General features: G+C 39.4%; 2 protein-coding genes across 5 annotated transcripts in view; both read right to left on the bottom strand.

The window, feature by feature from the left end:
• Positions 1-1,545: 1,545 nt before the first annotated feature.
• On the bottom strand, positions 1,546-16,456 carry kif17 (kinesin family member 17). Of its 3 annotated transcripts, none has more exons than XM_083535747.1 (15): positions 16,289-16,456; positions 13,203-13,481; positions 12,638-12,784; positions 11,861-11,962; positions 11,499-11,688; positions 10,422-10,874; positions 10,158-10,240; positions 8,969-9,116; positions 7,805-7,884; positions 7,600-7,715; positions 6,757-6,985; positions 5,266-5,524; positions 5,068-5,150; positions 4,453-4,573; positions 1,546-2,911 (listed from the first exon to the last, which is right to left on the bottom strand). In XM_083535747.1, the coding sequence occupies exons 2-15, from the start codon at positions 13,431-13,433 to the stop codon at positions 2,733-2,735; spliced, it is 2,421 nt and encodes an 806-aa protein (XP_083391873.1). In that variant the 5' UTR covers positions 13,434-13,481; positions 16,289-16,456; the 3' UTR covers positions 1,546-2,732. The 3 variants fall into 3 exon arrangements, with proteins under 3 accessions (XP_083391873.1, XP_083391872.1, XP_083391874.1); XM_083535746.1 differs by lacking the exon at positions 16,289-16,456 and adding an exon at positions 14,824-14,929; XM_083535748.1 differs by lacking the exon at positions 16,289-16,456 and adding an exon at positions 14,824-14,929 and having other exon boundaries at positions 5,068-5,147.
• A 2,052-nt stretch (positions 16,457-18,508) lies between these two features.
• The window catches only part of sh2d5 (SH2 domain containing 5), a 12,156-nt gene continuing 6,850 nt past the window's right edge, over positions 18,509-23,814 (bottom strand). Inside the window, exons 3-10 of one of the 2 annotated variants that reach the window (XM_083534907.1) lie at positions 23,040-23,120; positions 22,885-22,959; positions 22,663-22,809; positions 22,361-22,567; positions 22,080-22,260; positions 21,470-21,575; positions 20,772-20,931; positions 18,509-19,349 (exon numbers count right to left, since the gene is read on the bottom strand). In XM_083534907.1, coding sequence (XP_083391033.1) covers positions 19,167-19,349; positions 20,772-20,931; positions 21,470-21,575; positions 22,080-22,260; positions 22,361-22,567; positions 22,663-22,809; positions 22,885-22,959; positions 23,040-23,120 — 1,140 coding nt within the window. In that variant the 3' untranslated portion in view covers positions 18,509-19,166. The remainder of the gene's footprint in view (positions 19,350-20,771; positions 20,932-21,469; positions 21,576-22,079; positions 22,261-22,360; positions 22,568-22,662; positions 22,810-22,884; positions 22,960-23,039; positions 23,121-23,814) is intronic. The other variant, XM_083534908.1, reaches the window with a different exon arrangement.

Genomic DNA, 23,814 nt, shown 5'->3' with positions numbered 1-23,814 from the left:
AATTTCTAGCCCTCAGAATGTAAATAAATCCAAACGATTTTCTGTAAAAGCTTTATATTATCAATACACACAATCTAATTAGTCTATTTATTTATATAAATATATGAGTAAATATCGTTTTATAAGAAGTTCGGTTATTTAACATTAATTAAAGTCTCCAGCATCAGGACTTCATTGTCAGGTGTGTACGATGAATTCGGGCAGAGTCTCCAACAATGAACAATCAACATTCCAAACGCTAGACAGGGACCACTGATGGGCTCTAAAAATACTAAATATTAACAATCAGCATATTACTAATCAGCTGACACTTGTACAAGAGCTTGGGCACTTCTAGAGGAGCTCGGAACCATTTTAGAGGAACTTGGGCACTTCTAGGGGAGTTAGGGACCTCTTTGGAGGAGCTTAGGCACTTCTAGGGGAGTTCGGGACCTCTTTGGAGGAGCTTAGGCACTTCTAGGGGAGTTCGGGACCTCTTTGGAGGAGCTTAGGCACTTCTAGGGGAGTTCGGGACCTCTTTGGAGGAGCTTAGGCACTTCTAGGGGAGTTCGGGACCTCTTTGGAGGAGCTTAGGCACTTCTAGGGGAGTTCGGGACCTCTTTGGAGGAGCTTAGGCACTTCTAGGGGAGTTCGGGACCTCTTTGGAGGAGCTTAGGCACTTCTAGGGGAGTTCGGGACCTCTTTGGAGGAGCTTAGGCACTTCTAGGGGAGTTCGGGACCTCTTTGGAGGAGCTTAGGCACTTCTAGGGGAGTTCGGGACCTCTTTGGAGGAGCTTAGGCACTTCTAGGGGAGTTCGGGACCTCTTTGGAGGAGCTTAGGCACTTCTAGGGGAGTTCGGGACCTCTTTGGAGGAGCTTAGGCACTTCTAGGGGAGTTCGGGACCTCTTTGGAGGAGCTTAGGCACTTCCAGGGGAGCTTGGAACTCCTTTAGAAGAGCGTAGACACTTCCAGAGGAGCTCGGAACCTCTTTAAAGGAGCTTAGGCACTTGTAGAGGAGCTCGGAACCTCTTTAGAGGAGCTTGGGCACTTCTAGAGGAGCTTGGAACCATTTTAGAGGAGCTTAGAACCATTTTAGAGGAGCTTAGGCACTTCTAGAGGAGCTCGAAACCTCTTTAGAGGAGCTTGGGCACTTCTAGAGGAGCTTGGAACCATTTTAGAGGAGCTCGGAACCTCTTTAGAGGAGCTTGGGCACTTCTAGAGGAGCTCGGAACCTCTTTAGAGGAGCTTGGGCACTTCTAGAGGAGCTCGGAACCTCTTTAGAGGAGCTTGGACACTTCTAAAGGAGCTCAGAACTTCTTTAGAGGAGCTTAGGCATTTCTACACCAGTAGTGCTGATATATTCTCAAATCTGGCTTGTCAGAAACCAAACCGGATTTGAGAATTTTTTACAACCCCAAATCCAAAAAAGTTGAGACACTGTGGAAAATATAAAAAATATAAAAATGTAATGATTTGCAAATCTCATATACTTATATTTTATTCACAATAGAAGATAGAAAACATCATGTTTAAACTGAGGAAATTTAGCATTTCGAGAAAAAAAAACAAGGCTATTATGAGTTTGATGGCTGCAAAACGTCTCAAAAAAGTTGGGACGGGGCAACAAAATTCTGGAAAAAGTGCATGTTATTGACATTTAAACAGCTGGAGAAACATTCAGCAATAATAAGGTTAGTTAACAACAGGTCAGTAAGATGATTGGGTATAAATAGTGTACTATAGAGAAGTAAAAATGGGCAGAGCTTCACCAGTCTGTGAATGATTGTGGCAAGCATGAACATAATCCAGAAACGCCACCACCCACGTTTTTCACGTGTTGCAGCCAGCAAAATCAAAATGACCTTATTCTTTCCCTAAAATGGTACATTTTCTCAGTTATCACTTTTTATATATTTTCTGTGTTTGATTGTATATAAAATATGGGTTTATGAGATTTGCAAATCATTACATTCTGTTTTTATTCACATTATTTTATTCAACTTATATGAAATTGGGGTTGTATAACTGAATTACAGCTGGCTGAAAGACAAATCACAGGTTTATAGAAGTATTTAATTTTGAACATTTATGGAAAGAGTCTTCCATGTAAATGCTTTGTAACAGTCAAAAGTAAAGCTGTAACATTTGGGATTTCCACCCAGGAATTTTATATTTTGTGGCTTCTAGGTAACACGAAAAGCTAAGAATTTATTACCCATCTAACACAAGGAAGGTCTGAGTGGGTGAAATTAAACTAAACTATAGAAACAGAAGAAATGACCATGAGATTTGCTATCAGAGTTGGAGCATAGCAGCACCTCGTCTACTAAGCGCCCCCTGCAGGCTGCAATAAAATCAGCTCCACTCGAAATCAACCAAGTCCTCACAAATGATGAATGTCCACATTAAACCAATAAAATGATATTTTCAATTGATTATAAATAAAAACAACAAAAAATAGTGAAGTTTTTATAAGTTTCATGGAGGAAAGTACTGCTATAATGGAGGAAAATAAGAGGAACTAGTTGTCATATATTTGTTAATATATAATATAATATTTATGAATATATCAAATATTTTTCCAACTAAACATACATTAATATGCATATAAAAATAAATGTCAGGGAAAGCCCCGATGTTAAGAGTTACTCCTTTATCCCATGAACTTGCAGCAAAAAACGTATAATACCAAAGCAGCCAGGTGCATGATAAATCCCCGTCGCTCACTCCACAAAAACAGTCAAATGGAGGATCAGATACCGTCACAGGAGACATACACCTTGCTCTTCTTGCGCTTGGTTTTGCTGTTGGCAGGCATAATGCCCAGGGATTCCAGGCGAAACGGCCGAGGAAGGAGGGCCTCCGCAGTAGGGTTCGAACTGCAGGAAGTTTGATGTGATGGGACGTTTCCTGGAACAGCTGAGTGACTGGCTGTATAAGCATGAATAAGAGAAATGTTAGTGCTTATAATATTCTATAAAAGCTTTTCATTGGGAAAGAAACAAGCTCATGTTGGTTACATAAAATAACTTGTGAAATAATTCAATCAATAATTTATCAATAATTCTATTACAGAGACTTTCAAATGGTGTGATGGTACACAAAATTCTAACATGTGCTAAACATAAAATTGCTTGTTTTTGTTTATTAACGCAGTTTATTATTATTAACATTTAAGGACATCAACAGTTTACATTTTTAAAACAATTTGAAATTAAATAATTTGAGATTAAATCATATAAAATAATGTAAAATATATTAATAGCAAAACCCAGCAAAACAGAACTGCTGATCATCCCAGGTAATTCATCCCCAGGTCAAGATCTCCAAATAACACTTCATAACTCTCTGCTCTCCCCTTCAGCCACTGTTTGTAAACTTGGGGTAACTATGGACAATGAACTGTCCTTCTTTCCACATGTCGCTAATGTTGCTTGTTCTTGTCGAATTCTTTTCTATAACATCCGAAGGATTCGACCATTTCTGTTCACACAGGCTGCCCAGGTGCTTGTTCAGTCTCTTGTCATTTCAAGACTTGACTACTGCAACTCTCTGCTGGCAGGTCTTCCCCCGAACGCTATTCGTCCACTGCAAATGATCCAAAATGCATTCAATCTGCCCAAGTTCTCCCACACCACCCCACTGCTGCGCTCCCCTCACTGGCTTCCAGTAGCTGCACGTATCAGATTCAAAACACTGATGTTCGCCTACAAGGCCAAAAATTGACCAGCAATTACCTCAGCGACCTCATCACATCTCGCACTGCACCACGCTGTCTGAGATCCTCCAGCACTGCTCGACTGGTACCACCTTCTCTCAGAATAAGAGGCAGGTACACTTCAAGGCTCTTCTCTGTTCTGGCACCGAGGTGGTGGAATGAACTTCCCCTAGATGTCCGTGCAGAAGAGTCCCTGACTATCTTCAAGCGACGGCTGAAGACCTTCATCTTCCTATGTAAATAATTGTGTGTGTGTTCTACATTTAATATTTCATTTTCTAAAGATATGATCTACTTAACTGTTCTACCAGTTTATGTCATTTCACCAGACTTTAACAAATGTCTTTATTCCTTCTATCCTTCATTCATTTATTCACTTCCTGGATATGCGGAATTGTCAGGATTTTCTAAAAAGGTTTAGTAAAAAAAAAAGGTACCAATGTAGTAAAACATTTACATGCCAGTAAGAGTTCCTACACACTTTGTAGGAACTTTAAAAGAAGTTAAATATGAATGGAAACATGCGTCAGTTCCATGTGGTTACATTTACATTGGAATATCTATTTATCTAATAATATTAATAAATAAACCACAGACATTTTCCTGCAGTGAATCTTGTCCAAGGATACCATAAATTATCTGATTTCTTATCAGCGTAGACAGCCATAGGTTTAAAAGCTTCTCCAAGCACCATTATGTCGAGAAAATCAGACAGGCTGAAGGACATCTCGGATGAGGCAAATGGTGCACTTACCCAGGCTCTTCATGGAATCTCCAGATAGAAGCTGATTGGCTCTCTTCATCTTGAAGTAATTACTGGCGATGTTTTCACTGTCGCTGCGGTTCAGCATCTCTTTATAACGGTCCTCCTCCTCCTACAGAAACAACAGTCTTCAATGGGTTTGGCCTCGAAGCTCAACATTTACATGTTCGGCTTATTAAAGGTGCGATCGGCAAATTAAAAAATGTGTTAATGGTCATCTATTTTAAAAGAGATCATAGAAAATAAAATTTAATAAATTAAGTTCATTAAAATTCATTAATCATTTAACTTCATTTATTAATCAAATCCAATATACTTTTGATACGGTCAGTGGATTTGGTTGTGTACCTTAATATTCACAATAATACGGGACATTAATTTTAATTTTGCAACCCCATAATTATTAAACATTTTCAAATATACCATAGAAAAACTTTAAGATGTTTTAGGATACTATCATTTATCAGTAGTGTCTCATCATTGGTTTTGGCTCCTGTTTGCATTTTTCTGAGCCAGAAAATCCAAATTTTTTTCCTATAGACAAGAGCTTGTGCTAAAAATGATCATTTCAATGTTATATATTCAGGCATTTGAATAAGTATGTACCAGTAAGGGCTCTGCCGGATCCGCGGCTGAGTTTCGGCGTCCCGGGAGCTTGGAAGAGCCGCTGGATGCCGATGAAGGCACTGCTGAGAATCAAAAACATCCCGTCCATCACTAACTAGCGTCTCCAAGCCAATAAATCCCCATCCCATCCCTAACAAACACATCACAAGCGCTTTGGACAAGCAGCACCGGATTCACCTGCGGGTAGTGCTGTTTTCTGCAGCAGCACCTCAGGCAGCCTCCACACGCCGCTCTCCTCGTCCCACACCGCTTCCTTCCTCAGGCGCTCCAGGTTGCTGTAGTTGCAGTCCCTGCGCACCAGCGTCGCCATGCGCTCCAGGAGGCCCTGCAGTAGCTGCGTTTCACGTTCCAGACGTCTGATGGAGGCCAGGTAATCGTCACGCTCGGCCGCAAACTCCACCTGCAGATCGCGGATCTCCAGCTTGGCAGCTTTTAGCTTGGGAGGAAAAGAACTGACTAGTTCATATTAATCCACTCATTTCTACAGTAACAATTTGCATAAGGAGGTAACACCATATGGACAAAAATATTGGGACCCCTGACTTTTCCTGCCATATGTGTTTTTTCCCCCAAACTATTACCACAAACTTGTATAGGATGTATAAGAATTTTTGAACCGGGAGACCAAAATCTGTTTACATGAATTGGAGTGGAAGATCTTCTGCTAAACAGCTCTCACCTCAACCCTACTGAAAACCTTTGGGATGAATGTGAACGCTGTCTGCATTCCCAGGCCTCCTCACCTCACCTACATCAGTACCTGACTTTACTTGTGGCTGAATGAATCACACCATAACTCCACACACACTTCAGAATCTAGTGAAAATCTTCCCAGAAGAGTGGAGGTTATTATAACAGTTAATAGGGACTACATGTGGAATTGGATGTCCAAAAAGCACATACCAATTTTATACTGAGGTGTCCACAAACTTTTGTCCATATAGTGTATATTGAAAAAATGGCAGATTTTGGCAGCCAAAAAAAATATTAATGCAAAAGAGAAATTTTTAAAACAACGTCAGAGATACACTATATTTCCAAAAGTATTGGGTCACCTGGTCATAGGTACGGTATGTGATTTTTGAGCATCGCATTCCACATTTAGTCCCAATTTGCTCTTATAATTCCCTCCACTCTTCTGGGAAGATTTTCCACTAGATTTTGGAGTGTGATTGTGGATATTTGTGTTCCTCAGCCACAAGAGTGTTACAATAGGCAGGTACTGATGTAGGTGAGGTGAGGAGGCAACGTATCTGTAAAATATTACTCCAATAAAAGTAAAAGTGCTCCCTTTGAACTTTTACTTGTATTTGCCTTTAAATGTACTTAAGTATCCAAAATACTATGATTTATTATGACTTTAATGTTCCTGTTATTATTTTTGTCACAAGACTCTTTACTTATTACACTCAGTTTATGGGAAAAGACTCGAAAGTTACACTCAGCACACTGATCTATTAATACAATGATATTCATTAGTCAAACACAAAATGATCATGATCCCAAAACCTTCTTCAAAAAAATCGTCCACGTGTGTTGTGGTCGAATTCGAGTCAGGACTTTGTTCCATCGTTTATTCCTCTCTAAATCTTCGGCTTGCTGTTGAACTGATGCCGAACAGTATGATGGTGAAAAACTCAAAAAGCCAAACGCAAATCAAAATCCCACCTTGCTCTGCGTGTTCTCCAGCAGTCTGCTCTTGGCATACACCTCCTCCTGGATGGAGTCATAGACGTTGAGCAACACAGCGTCGCTGTCCTCACTGCACTGACTCAGAGCCTCGATCAGCTGCTTCTTCCTCTGGTTCGCCAGTGTCTTCCTCTGCCTTCTTCTCTGCCTCAGCTCCTCGTTTCTCACCTGCTCTCCCCCCACGAACTCCTGCTCTAACTGATGAAGCCTGGAATTCAAAACAGCCTTTCATATGCACGTTCATATTCATCATTAATTGTAGCTACGTTTGTTATTATTTCCTTCATCATCATCATCATCATCATCATCATTATCACTTTTACAAATACAGCAGCGAAGCAATTTTACATTCGGAAACCTCCCGTTTCCTCTTCGGGTGTAATATATGTACGAGGTGGGATCAAAAAGTTTGGCGACTAGTCTTGTAACATGCCAACAGATGGCAGCACAAGACTGCACACGCATTCACAGGGAGCACCGACCTTCATATTTCAGTGTGCCAAAATACATTGTTCTGTGTACATCATCTTTTCAATAAATGCTGGAAATTGTGAGGAAATGGCAGCCAAATCAGTTCAAAACAGCTGTTAAGTGCTTTTATTTTACGTTTTCTTTCTTGTAGAATTTACACAGAAATGCACACAATTTGCCTTCATTTGAAATTCCCAGGAAAACCGTAATGCACTGAAAAAATTCACAAATAATTCTAATATATCCTTTTTTTTTCAGACCAAGTCTGGTCATCAAGGTGGTGGATTTCCGGTGTGACCATTTCTAATTTATGCCAACGTTATGAAAAAAATCCCTAGTTAAGTCGCTCACCTTTCCAAAACATGTTTCTGATCCAGTGGGCCTGGCGTAGCAACAACCGCTGACTTTGGATCTCTGGGTTCTCCCTCTGGAACTGCTTTAATAACTCCCTTGTTTTGTTCGCTCTCCTGTGAGAAACAAGTGTAACACTTTTCCTGAAATGACGCTCTATAAATAATTATTTACAAATCCACAAGTAAAGCGGAAAGATGCTGACCCGTGTCATGTCTTGGGAATCTAGAGAACACTCCGGTGTGGCTCCGTTCACAGGACTGACCTCTTCGCCTGAGTCATGTGCTGCAGAAAAGACCAGAGCTGATGATGTCATGGAAATGCAACAATGTGCTGCTGATGCTCAGAGAAAAGGTTTGCGTCCCTCATGTTTTTCCGAAAAAAACCCCCAATTTATTCTAATTAATAAATGAGATTCCATAAGATATTTAGACAAATGTCAAACATAAAGCACTAAATAAACTATATCGGCAAAATTTTGTGGACACCTGACCTTAAGATTCTTGTGTTTTCTAAACATCCTATTTCACATTTAGTCCCCATATGCTGTCCATAACCTCCACTCTTCTGGGAAGATGTTCCACCAGATTTTGGAGTGGATTTTTGGCGGCTCCTTGTGAAGATTTGTCATATTTAGTTACAGGGGTGTTTGTATAGCAAGGTACTGATGAAAGTGAGGTGAGGAGGCCTTACAGCTATGAGGTTAAGAGCCCTGCTCATGGGCCCAATAGTCATAGCTTGGTGTGGCTGGGATTTAAACTCATGACCTTCAGTGCCAAAGTCCAACCACCTTAACCACTAAGGTAAAAGCTCCCATCTTAAGATCAACACATCTTCACATGTCCACCAGAAAAGCCACACCAAAGGACCCCACCATCCACTCCAACATTAGTTGATCGTTACCCCCTATACATCTATAAACTCTCGATCCAACCAAATAGACGTCCAGTTAACATGACTCAACTTCCACATAACTGCACATGAATGACTGAGAATCTTCATAGGGGAATGAGAAATTTCAAATGAGGAAAAGTGTGTAGCAAACATTGGACTTAAAAGAACTCTCAGCAATGATCTGGTTAATGATCTATGAGATGAGATGGAATGGATGGTGTAGCTAGAATTAAAGTTGTAGTTTAGGAAGCTGATGTGTGAGCAGTGTGTGTAGGTGAGGGATTGTGAAAGATGACACAAGTGATAAAACCCGCTATTAACACATTTCACGATGTGAAAACTGAGATGTCATCAATGTGCATGTCGTACAGGATAGATTTTTTTTTAATCATATAAAACGTCGTCTTAATGGCAGTCGTTTCATCCGAAATGCCCTATAAGAACTGCTTTCGCTCTATGCACCGTGTAATCGTACATGTTCGGGTAACTTTTGTTCTCTCCAGGCTGGTCAGCTTGGCCTCAAAAGACATTCTCAGGGCTGCCATGTCCTCCTGGAGCTTAGCTTTGGATTCCTGCTCTGCATTGTAGTCCGCCTGCAGTCTGGCAAGCTTCTCCTCGTAATCCTAAATTTACACACACACACACACACACACACACACACACACACACACACACACACACACACACACACACACACACACACACACACACACACACACACACACACACACACACACACACACACACACACAATTTCCTATGTTTAGAAAGCATTCAGGCCCCATTAATGACTGTTTTCCAGTTTTTGTATTAACAGCATAAAATTTTGGCAACCAGGGCGTTCGATAAAATACTGAGCAGCTTATATTCTGAGATACATACCGTTATAATTTGTGAAAACATTGTGTTTATAAACCTTTTTTTTTTTTCTTCTTCCAAAAAAGTTAACAACAAAACTCCCTTCACTTATGGCTCAGAACCAAAACACCGAATTGTTGCCTTTATAAAAAAAAAAAAAAAACTTCTATTTTAATATAAACAACATTATTGAAATATTTCCCAAAATGTTAATTATGATTTGCTTGATTTTATATTGAAATATTCTTAAAAACAATGTTGATGTTTATATTGATCATTTGCACTGTATTTTCTTGATTAAACAATAAAGATTTATTTTTATAACTTTGTGCTTGGAGCATCTCCATCTTTTTTTTTATAGCTTTATTATGTGGACTTCTTCTGGATTTAGTTTGTATTTAATTGGAAACTAATCGTTACAGTTGATGATGGTTCCACATAAACAGCTTCAAGATCCATGACCTCACTGTGAAGAGCTTTAAGAACCATGAAGAAGGATTTGGATTGTAATTAATATAAGCAGTTCACTACAATGTGGTTTCGAGACTACTTTTTTACCACGCTAACAGATGGTAGCACAAGGCTGCACCCACAGTCATAGGGAGCACCGACCTTCATAAGTCAGTGTGCCAAAAGACATCATCCTGTGAACATCAGGAGCTGTGGAACTGGTGGTATTCTGACCACTTGTTGCATTGGGGATAAACTTATAGTGACAAATTTATGATCCAAAAATTTATATTTATAATCGTTTTATTTATTATTTTATTACAAGTTTATAATTAACCGAATATTACGAAACCCACCTGTTTAATATTCTCTTTCTCACCACTCTGCGGTCTGGACTGGACCCCTGTGGTCGCCTGTATCCTCTGACCTGCTAGCAAAGCTGACAGAAAACAGTGGTTTATGAAATGTATTTGAGCTGGAGATTTCGCTGACACCTGGCAACCCTGATTATGGGTATTACAGTATCTCTGACAGATTTGACTACTGGATGGTAGTGTATATGAAGGCAATATGTCTAGAAAAATGACTCTCAAACAATTTATGAACTGCAGGAATCTTACAGTGAAGGCTTGTATTCCCAAGCTGACCAGAAATGAGTGCCTTCAGTTGCTTGATCTCCTCCTGGTACTGCCGCAGCAGAGCATCCTTGGGGTCCTCGTTGATGCGTGGGCGGTTCTGGATGCTCTTTGCGCGGTTGGCGTAGCGCAGTGTGCTCAGGCTTTCCTCGTAGTTGTTGTCGGCAGGGGAGAGGCAGGCCACCATGAGAGTGCGCGTGTTGCCCCCTAAGGAGTCCTGAAGGAGGCGAGTAAGTTTGGAGTCACGGTAAGGGATGTGTTTGGAGCGTCCGTCCACCAGCGCCGAGATGACGTTGCCCAGTGCCGACAGTGATAGGTTGATTTTAGTGGCTTCCTGAAGACGATCTCCTGTGGCACCTGTCTTGGACTGGCGCTCGCTGCCAGCCAGGTCCACCAGGTTAAGCTTCCCGGCGCGTAAGTGGTCTTCGCCAGCAGCATCTCGAATTATAGGAGGAAGACGTGACTTTCTTTTATTTCATACTGATAATAAGATGGTAAAATCTTGTAAAATTTGAAGGTATTTCAACCAAATCATCAAAACTCTAATAATATAAATCAAACAATGTAATAGCGTATCCTGGGAACACTGGGTGAGAGGCAGGATTACACGTAATGCCATAGTAGGGCACCTCACACACACACACACACACACACACGGGGCAATGAAGAGTCTTCAGTCCACCTACTGCCAGAATTTGGAAAGTTTTGGGAATCTGGAGAACCCACAAGAAACCCACACTAACACAGCATGATCACAAGAAAATCATTATACACTGTTTAAGCAAAAGTTTGTGGACACCTGACCATACGACTTTGACCATCCCATTCCACATTTAGTCCCTATTGCATGAATAATAACCTCCAATCTTATGGGAAGACTTTCCACTAGATTGTGTGGAGATTCATGCTTATTCAGCTACAAGGGTGGTATAAATGAGGGGTTGATTTGAAACAAAGTAACAGAATTGCAAACCATTTACACACATATAATCAGAAGAAAGTTTTTTTATACATCTGAAGGACTACATATGGTCGTGTGTGGGTGTGTAAAAGCCCCCTCACCTATGCTGCAGATCTCCAGGTGGATGGTGAATATGGAATGTGAGCGAGATGAGTCTTTGTTCATCAGTGTGTATCCCACTGAGCGATTTTTCCAGCCCAGCTCCATGATCCGCTCACACTCCCCTACACTGTGCACCGTGTGCATAGAGAGATCTCGCACGTACACTCCTTGCTCCAGATGCTCCTTTAGCTGCTCAAAACACACACACACACACACACACACACACACACACACACACACACACACACACACACACACACACACACAAAATACATTTCAATCTGAAGAGATAGGTGCATCTATTGCACAGTGTATACTGTAAAAAAAAAAAAAAGAAAAAAAAAGAAAAAGAACAACACACCTCCAACTTCTGTTTAGTGTCTTTCCCCAGAAGATCTCGGACTTCCTCTTTGTAGATCTCGAGGTAGGAGGCTCGCACAAGGAACTTTGTGTTTTCTGCACACTTTAACATACACCACGATATTTCAAATACCGCTTCATAATTATCAGGACTCTTTAAAGTATATTATTCATTGCAATTATGAATAATAATTGCAATAGATAGATAGATAGATAGATAGATAGATAGATAGATAGATAGATAGATAGATAGATAGATAGATAGATAGATAGATAGATAGATAGATAGATAGATAGATACTTTATTGTCATTGCACAGGGTACAACGAAATTAAGTGTCAGTCCTCATGGTGCAAAACAATAAAATAGAATGAAGTAATAAAAATGTAAACATGAGGTACATAAAAATAGACAAAAACACACTTAAAAAAGCACCAAAGGGGAGAGTGAAAAAAATATATTTTTTGTTAGTGTAACATTGAGTGGTTATTTAGGAGTGCCAATAATTATTATATTTGACTGTAGACAGAAATGCAAACAATTCTTTCCAAAATTATTGCCACCCCCTTTTTCCATAAAAAAAAAAAATAAATAATTATTCTAATTATTTTTCTTGCACAAAAACAAAAATATTCAATCCATAAATATTATTTTTATTAAATGTGTACATCAAAAATTCATCTTTGTAAATCATTTTACACCATTTGGCCTATTCTTGTTAAGGATGTCAAACTTTACGCATATGACTATATGAAAAAGCCCACATATTATATCTAACCTGGATGGTCTCAAAGATGTGCTCGAAAGCTCTCGGTATGACCCCTCTCTGAGCTGGGGGATCTGCCACACCCTGCATGGTGAACGATTTTCCGCTTCCTGTTTGTCCGTAAGCGAAAATTGTGCCGTTGTATCCTTCTGTGACGCCCTGTTGTGAAAGATTAAAACGTTTAAATGTCACACGCATGACCATATAGGTGTTATAGAGTCCGTCAGGGCCTGGTTATTTTCATTAGTCGACACTTGTGCCATCAGATTCTGACTACTGTAGACAAAGGCCGTTATCAAGATGTTTGCGGGGATCGGCATCTACGTCTTTAAAGGTCCACCATCTTCATAAGGTGGGACGTGACTACATTCCAATGCTACATATACCATTATCCTGATGTTTATTATGATCTTCCTTCGTCCAAATCCAACATGGCTGACTGTGACATGTGCAACATTTCATGTTAAAACTTCTGTTTTTTTTTTATTTTTTATAAAATCGAGCAACCCCCCCCCAAAAAAAAAAATATATATATATAACACCAAACAAATAACCATCATGGAGAAAAAAAGCACACCTCCACCAAAGGATATGCAATCTCATTATACATCTGCTCAGTGGTCTGATCTATGAAGTACGTCCCGTCGAATGTGAACTGCTTGGGCGGCTCCTCTGAGGCTCCAGGCTTCTCGATGAAACACTGGCAGTGGCTACAATCAACAGACACCACCATTTTACAGTTCAGAGCCTTCTCTCGGTTGTTTAGGGGCCGGCATCGGACCACCACCTTCACCGATTCGGACGCCATTCTGCAAAAATCAGCTTGGCGTATCTGTTAACTCTATCTTGGCTTTTTCTGTAACGATATGAAATGGATGCATAAAATGAATAGACTGGATTTCAGCAACAAGGATTAAAGTTTAATCTGGATTAAAAAGGTAGCATCAAATACCATTCGGATTATTATGCAAAATGTTACCAACAGTTTCAAACAAAAAGTAAAAAAAAAAAAAAGTTAAAGGAAAGTGCTTGATAAAAAAAAATTCTCATCATTTTTGTTATAAATGCAAAAATTTAACATTTATTAATTTATTGTATTTCTTATCGTAACATAGTTGTGTTCAAAATAATAGCAGTCCAGCATCACTAACCAGATCGATCACTGTTCTTGGTAGTAATTATATTTCTCATGGCAAATATATTCCTAGTAGGTGTAGTAGAGTAATAAAAAACCAACAGACCCAACAGTAATATAATACATGTTGCTCATACTGTGTAAATTGATCATTAATTAAAAAGGGTGGAGTTCAATTAGAGAGATTAAATGTATTATAAGGATTTTGAGCTTTACTCAATTTATTTACTTTTTATGTTGAACACAACTGTATACAAACACACACACACACACACACACACACACACACACACACAGAGTATCTCACAAAAGTAAGTACACCCCTCACATTTTAGCAACCATTTTAGCATACCTTCTTCTCAAGGGACATTACTATAGAAATTAAACATGGCTATATTTTAGTGTGCAATGTGCAGCTTGTAGTACAGTAGGAGTATAATACAGATTTACTGTTCTCTAAAAAGAACTCAACATACATCCTAAGTGATATTAGATGTATGTCGTTTAACCATGCAAAGCCACATGTCCTATTCATCAGCTTGACAGGACCATAGAAATCATCTATCATGTATTTGAGCAGTTAAAATGTGGTGCTTTGAGTATAATTCTCTCATACTGACCACTGGATGTTCAACATGGCACCTCATGGCAAAGACTCTCTGAAGATTTGAGAATTAGAGCTTTGAATATACAGCAATCTCCCGTTTAACGCAGTGGTTATGTTCCAACACGGCCTGCGATATCGTGCTATACGTGGGAAACAAATTAGTTATGTGGCGAATGCAATTCCACGATAAATCGGGGGATTACTGTATATATATAGCAGGTAAAATAAGTATTGAACATGTCACCATTTTACACATAACTTCATTCATGGACATCTATGGTATGTGTGGTTTCTATGGTTTGATTTCTTTGCATGTGTGGATTGCATGGGTTGTTACAACAACATCTAGTAAAAATGTAATGTAAATAGCAACTTACGAAATATATTCAAATATTTATATATATAAATAAATATACTGATAAAGAGGTTGACGTGTTCAATACTGTACTCACGTACATAAGTTTACACAGCCTTTGCCATGACGTTTAAAATTGAGCTCAGGTGCATCCTGTTTCCACTGATCATCCTTGAGATGTTCCTACAACATGATTGGAGTCCACCGGTGGTAAATTCAGCATGGGACATGATTTGGAAAGGCAAACACCTGTCTATATAAGGTTCCACAGTTAACAATGCATTTCAGAGCACAAACCAAGCCATGAAGTCCAAGGAATTGTCTGTAGACCTCAGAGACAGATTGTATCGAGGCACAGATCTGGGGAAGGGGACAGAAAAATGTATGTAGCATTAAAAGGCCCAATAGTCACAGTGGTCTGAATCATCCATAAATGAAAGAAGTTTAGAACCACCCTTCCTCGAGCGGGCCGCCAGGCCAAACTAAGCGATCGGTGGAAAAGGGCCTTAGTCAGGGCAGTGACCATGAACCCAATAGACAATCTGAAAGAGCTCCAGCATTTCTCTGTGGAGAGAGGAGAACCTTCCAGAAGAACAACAATCACTGCAGCACTCTACCAATCAGGCCTGTATGGTAGAGAGGCCAGATGGAAACCACTCCTCAGTAAAAGCCACATGACAGCCTGGCTGGAGTTTGCCAAGAGGCACCTGAAGGACTCTCATACCATTAGAAACAAAATTCTCTTTAATGAAACAAATATTGAACTCTTTCGCCTGAATGCCAAGCGTCATGTCTGAAGCAAACCAGGCACCGCTCATCTCCTGGTCAATACCATCCCTACAGTGAAGCATGGTGGTGGCAACCTCATGCTGTGGGGACATTTTTCAGTTGCAGGACCTAGGAGACTATTCAGGATTCGGGAAAAAATAAATGCAGCAATGTACAGAGACATCAGTAGACCTCAGACCGGGGTGACTGTTCATCATCCAACAGGACAATGACCCTAAGCACACTGCCAAGATAACAAAGGAGTGGCTACGGGACTCTCTGAATGTCCTTGAGTGGCCCAGCCAGAGCCCAGACTTAAACCCGATTAAACATCTCTGGAGAGATTTGAAAATGCACCGACACAACCCATTCAACCTGATGGATCTTTAGAAGTTCTGTAAAGAAGAATGGGAGGAAACTGCCTAAAAATAGGTGTGCCAAGTGTGTAGCATACAATTTAGAAAGACTTGAGGCTGTAATTGGTGTCAAATTCTGCAAAGTATTGAGCAAAGGCTGTGAAAGTGTGCCTGATTTTATTTTTAGTAAATTTCAATTTCATTTTAAGAAAACATAAAATTTCCATAACATAAAATATGTCAAAGTGAAAGTCTGTAAATACTTTCTGGATGAACTGTATGTAGATGATCCAGTCTGAATGAATAGAATACGTTAATAACGTCCATAACACAGGAGTGTGAGGAGTGAACATCAACACGGTGTAATGAGTGAGAAGAAAGCAGCTCCTGTCTGCTCTAAGCTGATTCAAAAGCACAAAATATGCGACAAATGTTTGCTTACACAAGCCGTTCCCTCTCCCAGGTCCATGAAACACATTCCGGCGTAAAATAAATGCGGATTAAACAGTGATAATAATAAATATTCGAGGTTAAACAAACACCGTTATTATACCAGAGCGTTGGGTCTCCTGACATGGCGTGCTCTGTTGCCTAGCAACGTGAAACTCAGTTGGTGCCGGTTATCCGGTTTGTGTTTGTTTCTTTTTTTTTTCGCTGTTTCAAAGTAGAGACGCAACAGCGCCACCATGTTGGAAAAACTTTGAGAGAGAAAGAAAATAAATAATATTAGTAATAACTATAATTAAAAGAGAAAAATACATTCATTTCATTTTGCCAGGAAATATTGTGAAAATGTTTAATATGTAAGCATATAAATGAATATAAACAAAAACATCTATATAAATAGATATTAGGCATCTCCATAACTAATGCACATGCAATGGAAAAAATATGATGCTATTAAAATGCAAATGGTTCAGATAGTTTGCTTTTATCTTCTTTGGTTGACAGACAGCAAATCATAAGTTTACTTGTGGCGACCCCTAATTAGAGTAGACGAAAGAAGAAAATCACAAACAGGCCTTTGTGGTGCTAAAAAAAAAACAAACAAAACCCCCCCTCCAAGATGAACAGACATTTCTTTCCTGTTCGGTCTCCAGGAAGATGCAGCTCTACCTCTGGCATGTCAATCTGTATTCTATGTGACTCTGGGACACTCCTCGTTCTCAGTAGTGTTGTGACACGTCAGTCAGCAGCTGAAAAAACCATGCATCGCAATACAAATGCAACTTGTAACCGATGCACACGTCTCCAGACAGCACATGGGTGTACCAGTTTCTCACCGATTACTGAGAGTTCTTTGCTGATGGCACTACTAGACCTTTTCTGATCATTCATCTACTACATAAACAATAATGTCATGTCCTCAACATTGCCTGTTTCTTTGTGCTTTTTTTAAAATAGCTTGAAAAGCACATCTTGAAACCTTATTCTGCTTTGAAATCTTTGCCTGGAAGAGACCTTGCTGATGCTGTATGATGACCTTATGTATTGGTGACATGATGCTATCTTCACCCACCAACTTAGTAGCATAGTTTGTTCCCCACCAAGTTTAAAACCTTCTATACAGCTGTTTTCGATTGATGATCATTAGCACGTTTGCTATAATTGGTTAATCATACACCCGAGTCCGATCCTACAGAATCTCGGATTTTGTGCAAGAGTACGAAGTGCGCAAGTGTAAGATTTGAAGCCAAAGGTTGGTCACGCCAAATACTGGTTTTCTCACATAGTAAATAAACTGAGGCCTGGGCAGGTTTTACATCTCAAGAACACAAAATAAAAACTGAGACTGAACCTGATTTTCCCCATAATGCTGACAGACCCATGGCAATTTCATGTAACACAAAATAAAAAAAAGGAATAGTTTTACAGGTAAAAATGCTTACAAAATTTGTGTTTATTTGTATATTTTGTGAAATTATAACAAGTTAGCTACTAAGTGTGTTTCCATAAGCCATAATTTAGTGCAATTTACTCTAATTGCTGAAAAAAATGTCCGCTTTATCCAAAGGTTCCATTTGACCGAATGAAAACATTAAGCAATTTTTACATGATGAAGATTAACAGTGACCGTGCAGTTCTGAGATTCCCCTGAAGATGAAGATAAGAAGCCACATTTGGGGAAATACTGTTATAAGATAGAAATTAGCAACAGGGTGGCACATATTTAATACAGAATGAGAGACCTTAAGTATTTTCACTATTACTCTAATTTTTATTTATTTATTATTTAATTATTATTTTTTATTTTTTTACTATCATTTATTTTATTATTATATTTATCATCATTATTATTATTTTCATTATTATTTACACTACAAAATCTTGCAAAACATTTAAGTTTCTAATATATGAACTAACCATCTCAATTGTTCACAATTACATTAGTGTTGTAGGACGACCATTTCACAAGCTCCTGTTATCGCTTACTTTAAATGCGGTAGGTTTTTTTCCCCCCCACTAAAGCAGTCCGTCCTGAAAACTCATATTTAAAATTAAAAAATTAAAAAAATAAAATAAAATAAAAAAATAAAAGAAGACAATGTAGTGTGCTTGCATAAATCTCTCTTAATTCAACTTCAGGCTCAAAATCGCAGAATTTCGTGTGAGATCAGTGAGGTAAAATCCATATCTATAAATAATGAAACCAAACAAAGGGTTTGCTGTTAAAACATTTATATATAATTCCAAGAGACAGAAGATCCTCTTAGGAAAGTGCTTCAGTAGTAAAGCTGATAAAAAGCCTAATAAAAATGGTTAGGCTATGTTAGAAAATAAAACTACTATAAGTCAAATTTGACTATAGCAGGTTACATAAAAAAAAAAAATAATAAAATAACTGTACAGACATCAGTCAGAAGATATTTAGCCATAATTTCCGCTCCGAAGCTAGCCTGCTACTTAAAATACGAGCGATTCAGTAGTTTACATCTACTTTGATCTGGCTAGTTAACAATACTGCATGATAAATGTTTAAAACTGATCGAAAGAGACATTTAGACTTAAATACATACAAAATGAAAATTACAGAGCTGTCGCAAGAGGGAAAAAAAGTCAGTATCATTGGGCATCAACTAAACCCCTCCCACCAAAAAAACCCCAAAAATACCCTATTCCTGAGAAAGGAAAAAAAAAACTATAAATCATAACATGATCACCTGGTGCTTTGTGTATCAAGTGCAGAACATTAAAAGTTAAGTGTCATTAAAGGTTAAAAGTGGCTATGAGTTGATGAAAAACTCGAACAGTTCCCTGTGTAAAGAGTCGAAAGTTTAAAACCAGTTATTTACACAGATTTTTTAAAAATCGATCTTGATTCAAACCCAGCAATAATTTGGGGTGTTTTTCCGTTGTGGGGAGCGTTTACTCTGGACTTTACTCTCTTCCCATTCGTAACAGTGGTTAACGCGAGTGCAACTCAGTGGCACCTCCAGCTCGTCTCGGGTCTCAGTGTAGTGATCGATCAGCACAGTGAGGCTCTCGAACAATACACGGCAATTCTATAGAGGGGAATAAAGTCCTTTAGTAAGAATGCAGAATACTAAACAGAATTATAATCTAGAAATCAAGGCATTTCCCTATAGGAACGTTCAAGCTGAAGAACTACAGAAGGGATGGACCTGATCTCGGTGTAATTTTATACATACACAAATTTTTTGAAACAAGTTTCAGTCACTTTGCGTTGGGACGTGTGAGAACCTGTTTTAGAATTCTTTAAACTGGCTCTCAATCTTCAGGATCAGATGTTGATAGTCGCTCGGTGCACTTGGGCTGCTGTTGCATTGTGGGATCAACTGCATTTAGGAAAAGTAGTGATGCCTTATTTTTTAATAGCAACATCATATTGTGGTTCCCAGGCTATTGTTCACCCCCACTGGTGTGTGGATAGGAAATGCCTATTAATTCCAGGGTTATAGAACCCTAATTATATTTAAAAATATAAATAATGATAATTTAAAAAGTGTAAACAAAAAAAAAACTAGCAATAGGAATTCTCCTTGAACTTTACATGAATTTAATAATGTTTAACTACATCAAGCCATTCTTCAGTTGCGGTCAGAAGATTGGAAACAACTAGTCTTTTATGGTTTTTGAGACATGCATGTTCCTTTGGTTTCTATGCAACACAAACAGTAGAATTGGACAGTGAATGGGTGACTAAGAAAGTTCAAATTTGACATTTTTATCTTTAACAAAAGAACTTGTGAAAAGGAGAGATGATTTTAGCAGACTGCCTCACCTGCAGTCAAACATGGAGCTGGAAGCGTAATGGTTTGGGGTTGTTTTGGAGCAGTGAAGGTTGGAGATTTATTCCAGAAAGTGAAAGGAATCATGAACCAACATGGCAACTTTAACACTATGCAGTTCCGTCTGGACTGCGGCTCATTGGAAGCGACTTCACTGTACAAGACAATGAGCCACAAATACATCCAAGTCTGCAAGTGTTATTTAGAGAATAAACAGTCTAAAATGTTATCTATCATGGAATGGCCTGCCCAGTTACTGCACATAAATACTATTGAACTGCTTTGGGATCAACGGGATTGTAGCAAAATAAATCTTCAACTACTGAACACCACCGTTGGCGAGTTTTATAAAAGGCACAGCAAAGTATTTCAGATGAATGTTTGGAGAGACGAACTGTCCGGATGCCGAGTGTGTGTAAAGCTGTTCTTCATGCTAACAGAGGATTTTCCAATAAAATGGAACATCTGTACATTTAGATACACGTTTGACCAAATTATATCTGCATACCATTAAATGACCTAGTTTGCTGCCTAGAAATAAAAAGAACAAAAATATCTCTCTCAAAAACCGTAAAAGACTCAAAGGAAAAAGTTTGCAAATATTAATTAATTAAACGTGGTGTGAATTTATGAACGTAATTAGACGTCCTTAAGTAGACCTTAAACAAAGCTCACCTCAAGGACCAGTTTTCCATTGCTGGAGGTCTTAACTGCCAAATAAACCAGACCTGAAGGGAAGCGTATGAGCAGAGATTGGAGGCTGGGATCTTTGGGATGGGGACACAGCAAGTAGGAGCCCAAGACATCGTCAGCCAGCAGAGATGAGCTGCTGTCACTAAAACAACAAATACACACTTACACATCATCCAAAAGCGTCCAGTTCCTTCATCATATATTGATCTAATGTGCTGCCTAATAACCTGCAAAAGCAGAACCTTACTGAAGAACCCTCAGACTAAAAACCTTAAGACTAAATTTGGATTAACGTGATTAAAAACCTATTCAAATGTATTTACAGAATAAAACAAAATGTCTCAAAGGGGTAGAAGTATTACAGTCCAGCAAAATCTGTTTAATGGACTTTGGATTCTGACAGGATAGACATTTTGGGGAATTTCTTTTTTTTTTTTTTAACTACCATCAAGATATTTTTCATATAATTTGTTGTTTAGGCACTGATCCCATTCCAATTCTGCCATTTATATTTGGTGTATACAATCGTAAACATTGGTTAATCTGTGAAAGGGGTAAAGCATTTTAAAATTAAATGTATTACTGGTACAGTAAAAGCACTGGAAATAACAGATAGATTTTACATATATTTTAACTTTTATATTGGCTAGAACAGGCCAAAAATTAAACCAATACTTCACCTAGAGACGCCAGCCCAGCTCCACACGGCATGAGCCAGCGCTTCTTCGGTTTCGGCCAAGCTTGGAGCGCGCACCCTGCATACCGGTACACTGTCCTGTCCCTTGTCTGTCACACACACACATATCGCATCATATACACAAATACAGCTCACATGCATGTACCACACACCAGGCTTACACACGTGTCACAAATGTACCAACAAATATACGCACACATGCATACAATAAATACATCACACACACACACACGCACACGCACACGCACACAATGCACACACAAACATCTGACACACCGCACATCACACAGTCACAAATGCCTCACACACATACAGTAGATCACACAAACCACACGTTAGACAACACGCTAACAATATGAATGGAAATTGTGAATTATTTAAGAGAGAGAGGAAAAAAAAAAGCTATTTATCTCAAAAAACATCCGAGGTGTGTGTGTTCCAAGTGGAAGAAGTTCTTGTGGACACCCGTGTGATTAGAAACTCCGTGACACACATCATCCTGCCCCACCAAGTGTGGTCCGGGAAGGTAAAGTTCTGTATTTACCTAAGGAACTCTTTGACTTTTGACAGTGTTCTCTGAACACTCCTCCCACCTTGTGGAGCGTTCAAACGTTCCTGCAGGTGCCGCTGCTTTACGGGAGAGCAGGTGAAGGAACGGTAAGCCCCGGAACGCAACACCTTGTCCCTCATGGCTTGCTTACGTACAAGGGTAGGGGATGTCGGAAAGACGTCATCTGGACTGCTCACCGACTCGGCGCTGGGTCTGGGGGAGGTCTGAAGACATCAACATCTTTTACCGGAAATCAGGAAGAGTCCTAATTTGTGTGAATGTGTTATGATGGTTAAATAAATAGGTCTATTATTGTTTTTTCACCCCAGCCTGAGTCACAGAGAGCAGACCCTGAGCCGGAGCCCTGCGGAAGGACACTAGGGCATTGACGTTGAGCGGAAAGCCATGGTTCAGCAGGGACAGGCTGCGAATGGGCTTCTTCCCGGATGCCTTGTCCTCAGAATCTTCAGGGTGCTTCTCCAGGTAGCTCAGCTGAAAGCAGCGGCACAGCAGCAGGTTCAAGAACTGGGCCTTAAACACATCACACAAAGCTGTATAAGATTATATTATTAAAAACCAGCAGAAGGTGTACACATTGCAGCTTCCTTCATCATGTCTTGACGCACCGCTCTGGCGTGTCTGGCCTTGAAGAGGTGGCAGTAGAGCTGAGTGTCGGGGCTGCCGGGATTGTGGGCGACAAAAGCGAACTGGGCGTCAGAGGGCCGGGCGATGGACAGCGAGACTCGCCGCAAAGCATGGGCCATCAGAAGCGTCTGGGTGGATAAAATACACCAAGTTCAACATGCAATCAATCAAGCGGCCGATTTACATGGGCAAACGGACCTTACCGTCTCATCCTCGTTATAAACCTTCACTCCTTTAATGGAGAACTTCAGCGAAACGTAGCGCCTACGCTTGAACCGCTATCGAAGAGAATTCAAGAAACATGAGTGTACAACCCATCGCTGATATTTCTTCAAAAAAAGAAATAATTAAATCGTACCTTGAGGGACTTCAGCTGTGAATGCAGCTTTTGAACTTGTTCGTCCAAACAGCAGTCATCAACCGCAAACGAGCCGATGTACTAAACAAAAGAAGAATGAACAAGTTCCCGAAATATTATAGAAGAGAAAATCTCATCAAACTGGAGAAAAATGATGGTATGTGAACCTTTTTATCATTACCAACTAACCAATAAGACAAAATAGTGTCAATATCACAATACATTATATTACCTTTATATCATTTAATGGTTTGGGTGGACAGTATCATCAATTAAATCAAACGTTTTTTATTGTATGATGTTTACAACTGAGGAAAAAATCACTTAAATTATTACTTAAATTGGAAAATAACAGTTCAGGATGGACACAGTTCCACAGGTTCAGGTTCCTACATTGTTTTATAACCATAAAAGTACCCTTGGGAACCCATTTGAGAAAAGGCGTGTGGGGTAAGTTAATTAAATCTAGATGTTAAAAATTTTTTTTAATAAAATAATAAAAATAATTTATTATTAAATGCACAAGAAATGAAATTCTTCAAAATGTCTACTTCCTCTTTGTCTTATGGCTGTTCCTGTTACAGTTCCTCTACATCTGCCTCTTTTAAACCAACCACGTCTTCCCTCACCACATCCATTACCCTTCTTCTTGGCCTTCCTCCTTTTCTTCCACTGATATACCCCATGTCCCTTCTCTCCACATGACCGAACCATCACAATCACAACTCTCACCTTGTCTAAGTGCACTGTCCCTCTAACTGACTTATTTTTAAAC

Source organism: Silurus aristotelis, assembly GCF_946808225.1.
Source record: "Silurus aristotelis genome assembly, chromosome: 29".
In the NCBI taxonomy this organism is placed as follows: Eukaryota; Metazoa; Chordata; class Actinopteri; order Siluriformes; family Siluridae; genus Silurus; species Silurus aristotelis.
Note: the sequence above shows the minus strand (reverse complement) of the source record. Positions and strands in the feature narration are given on the sequence as shown.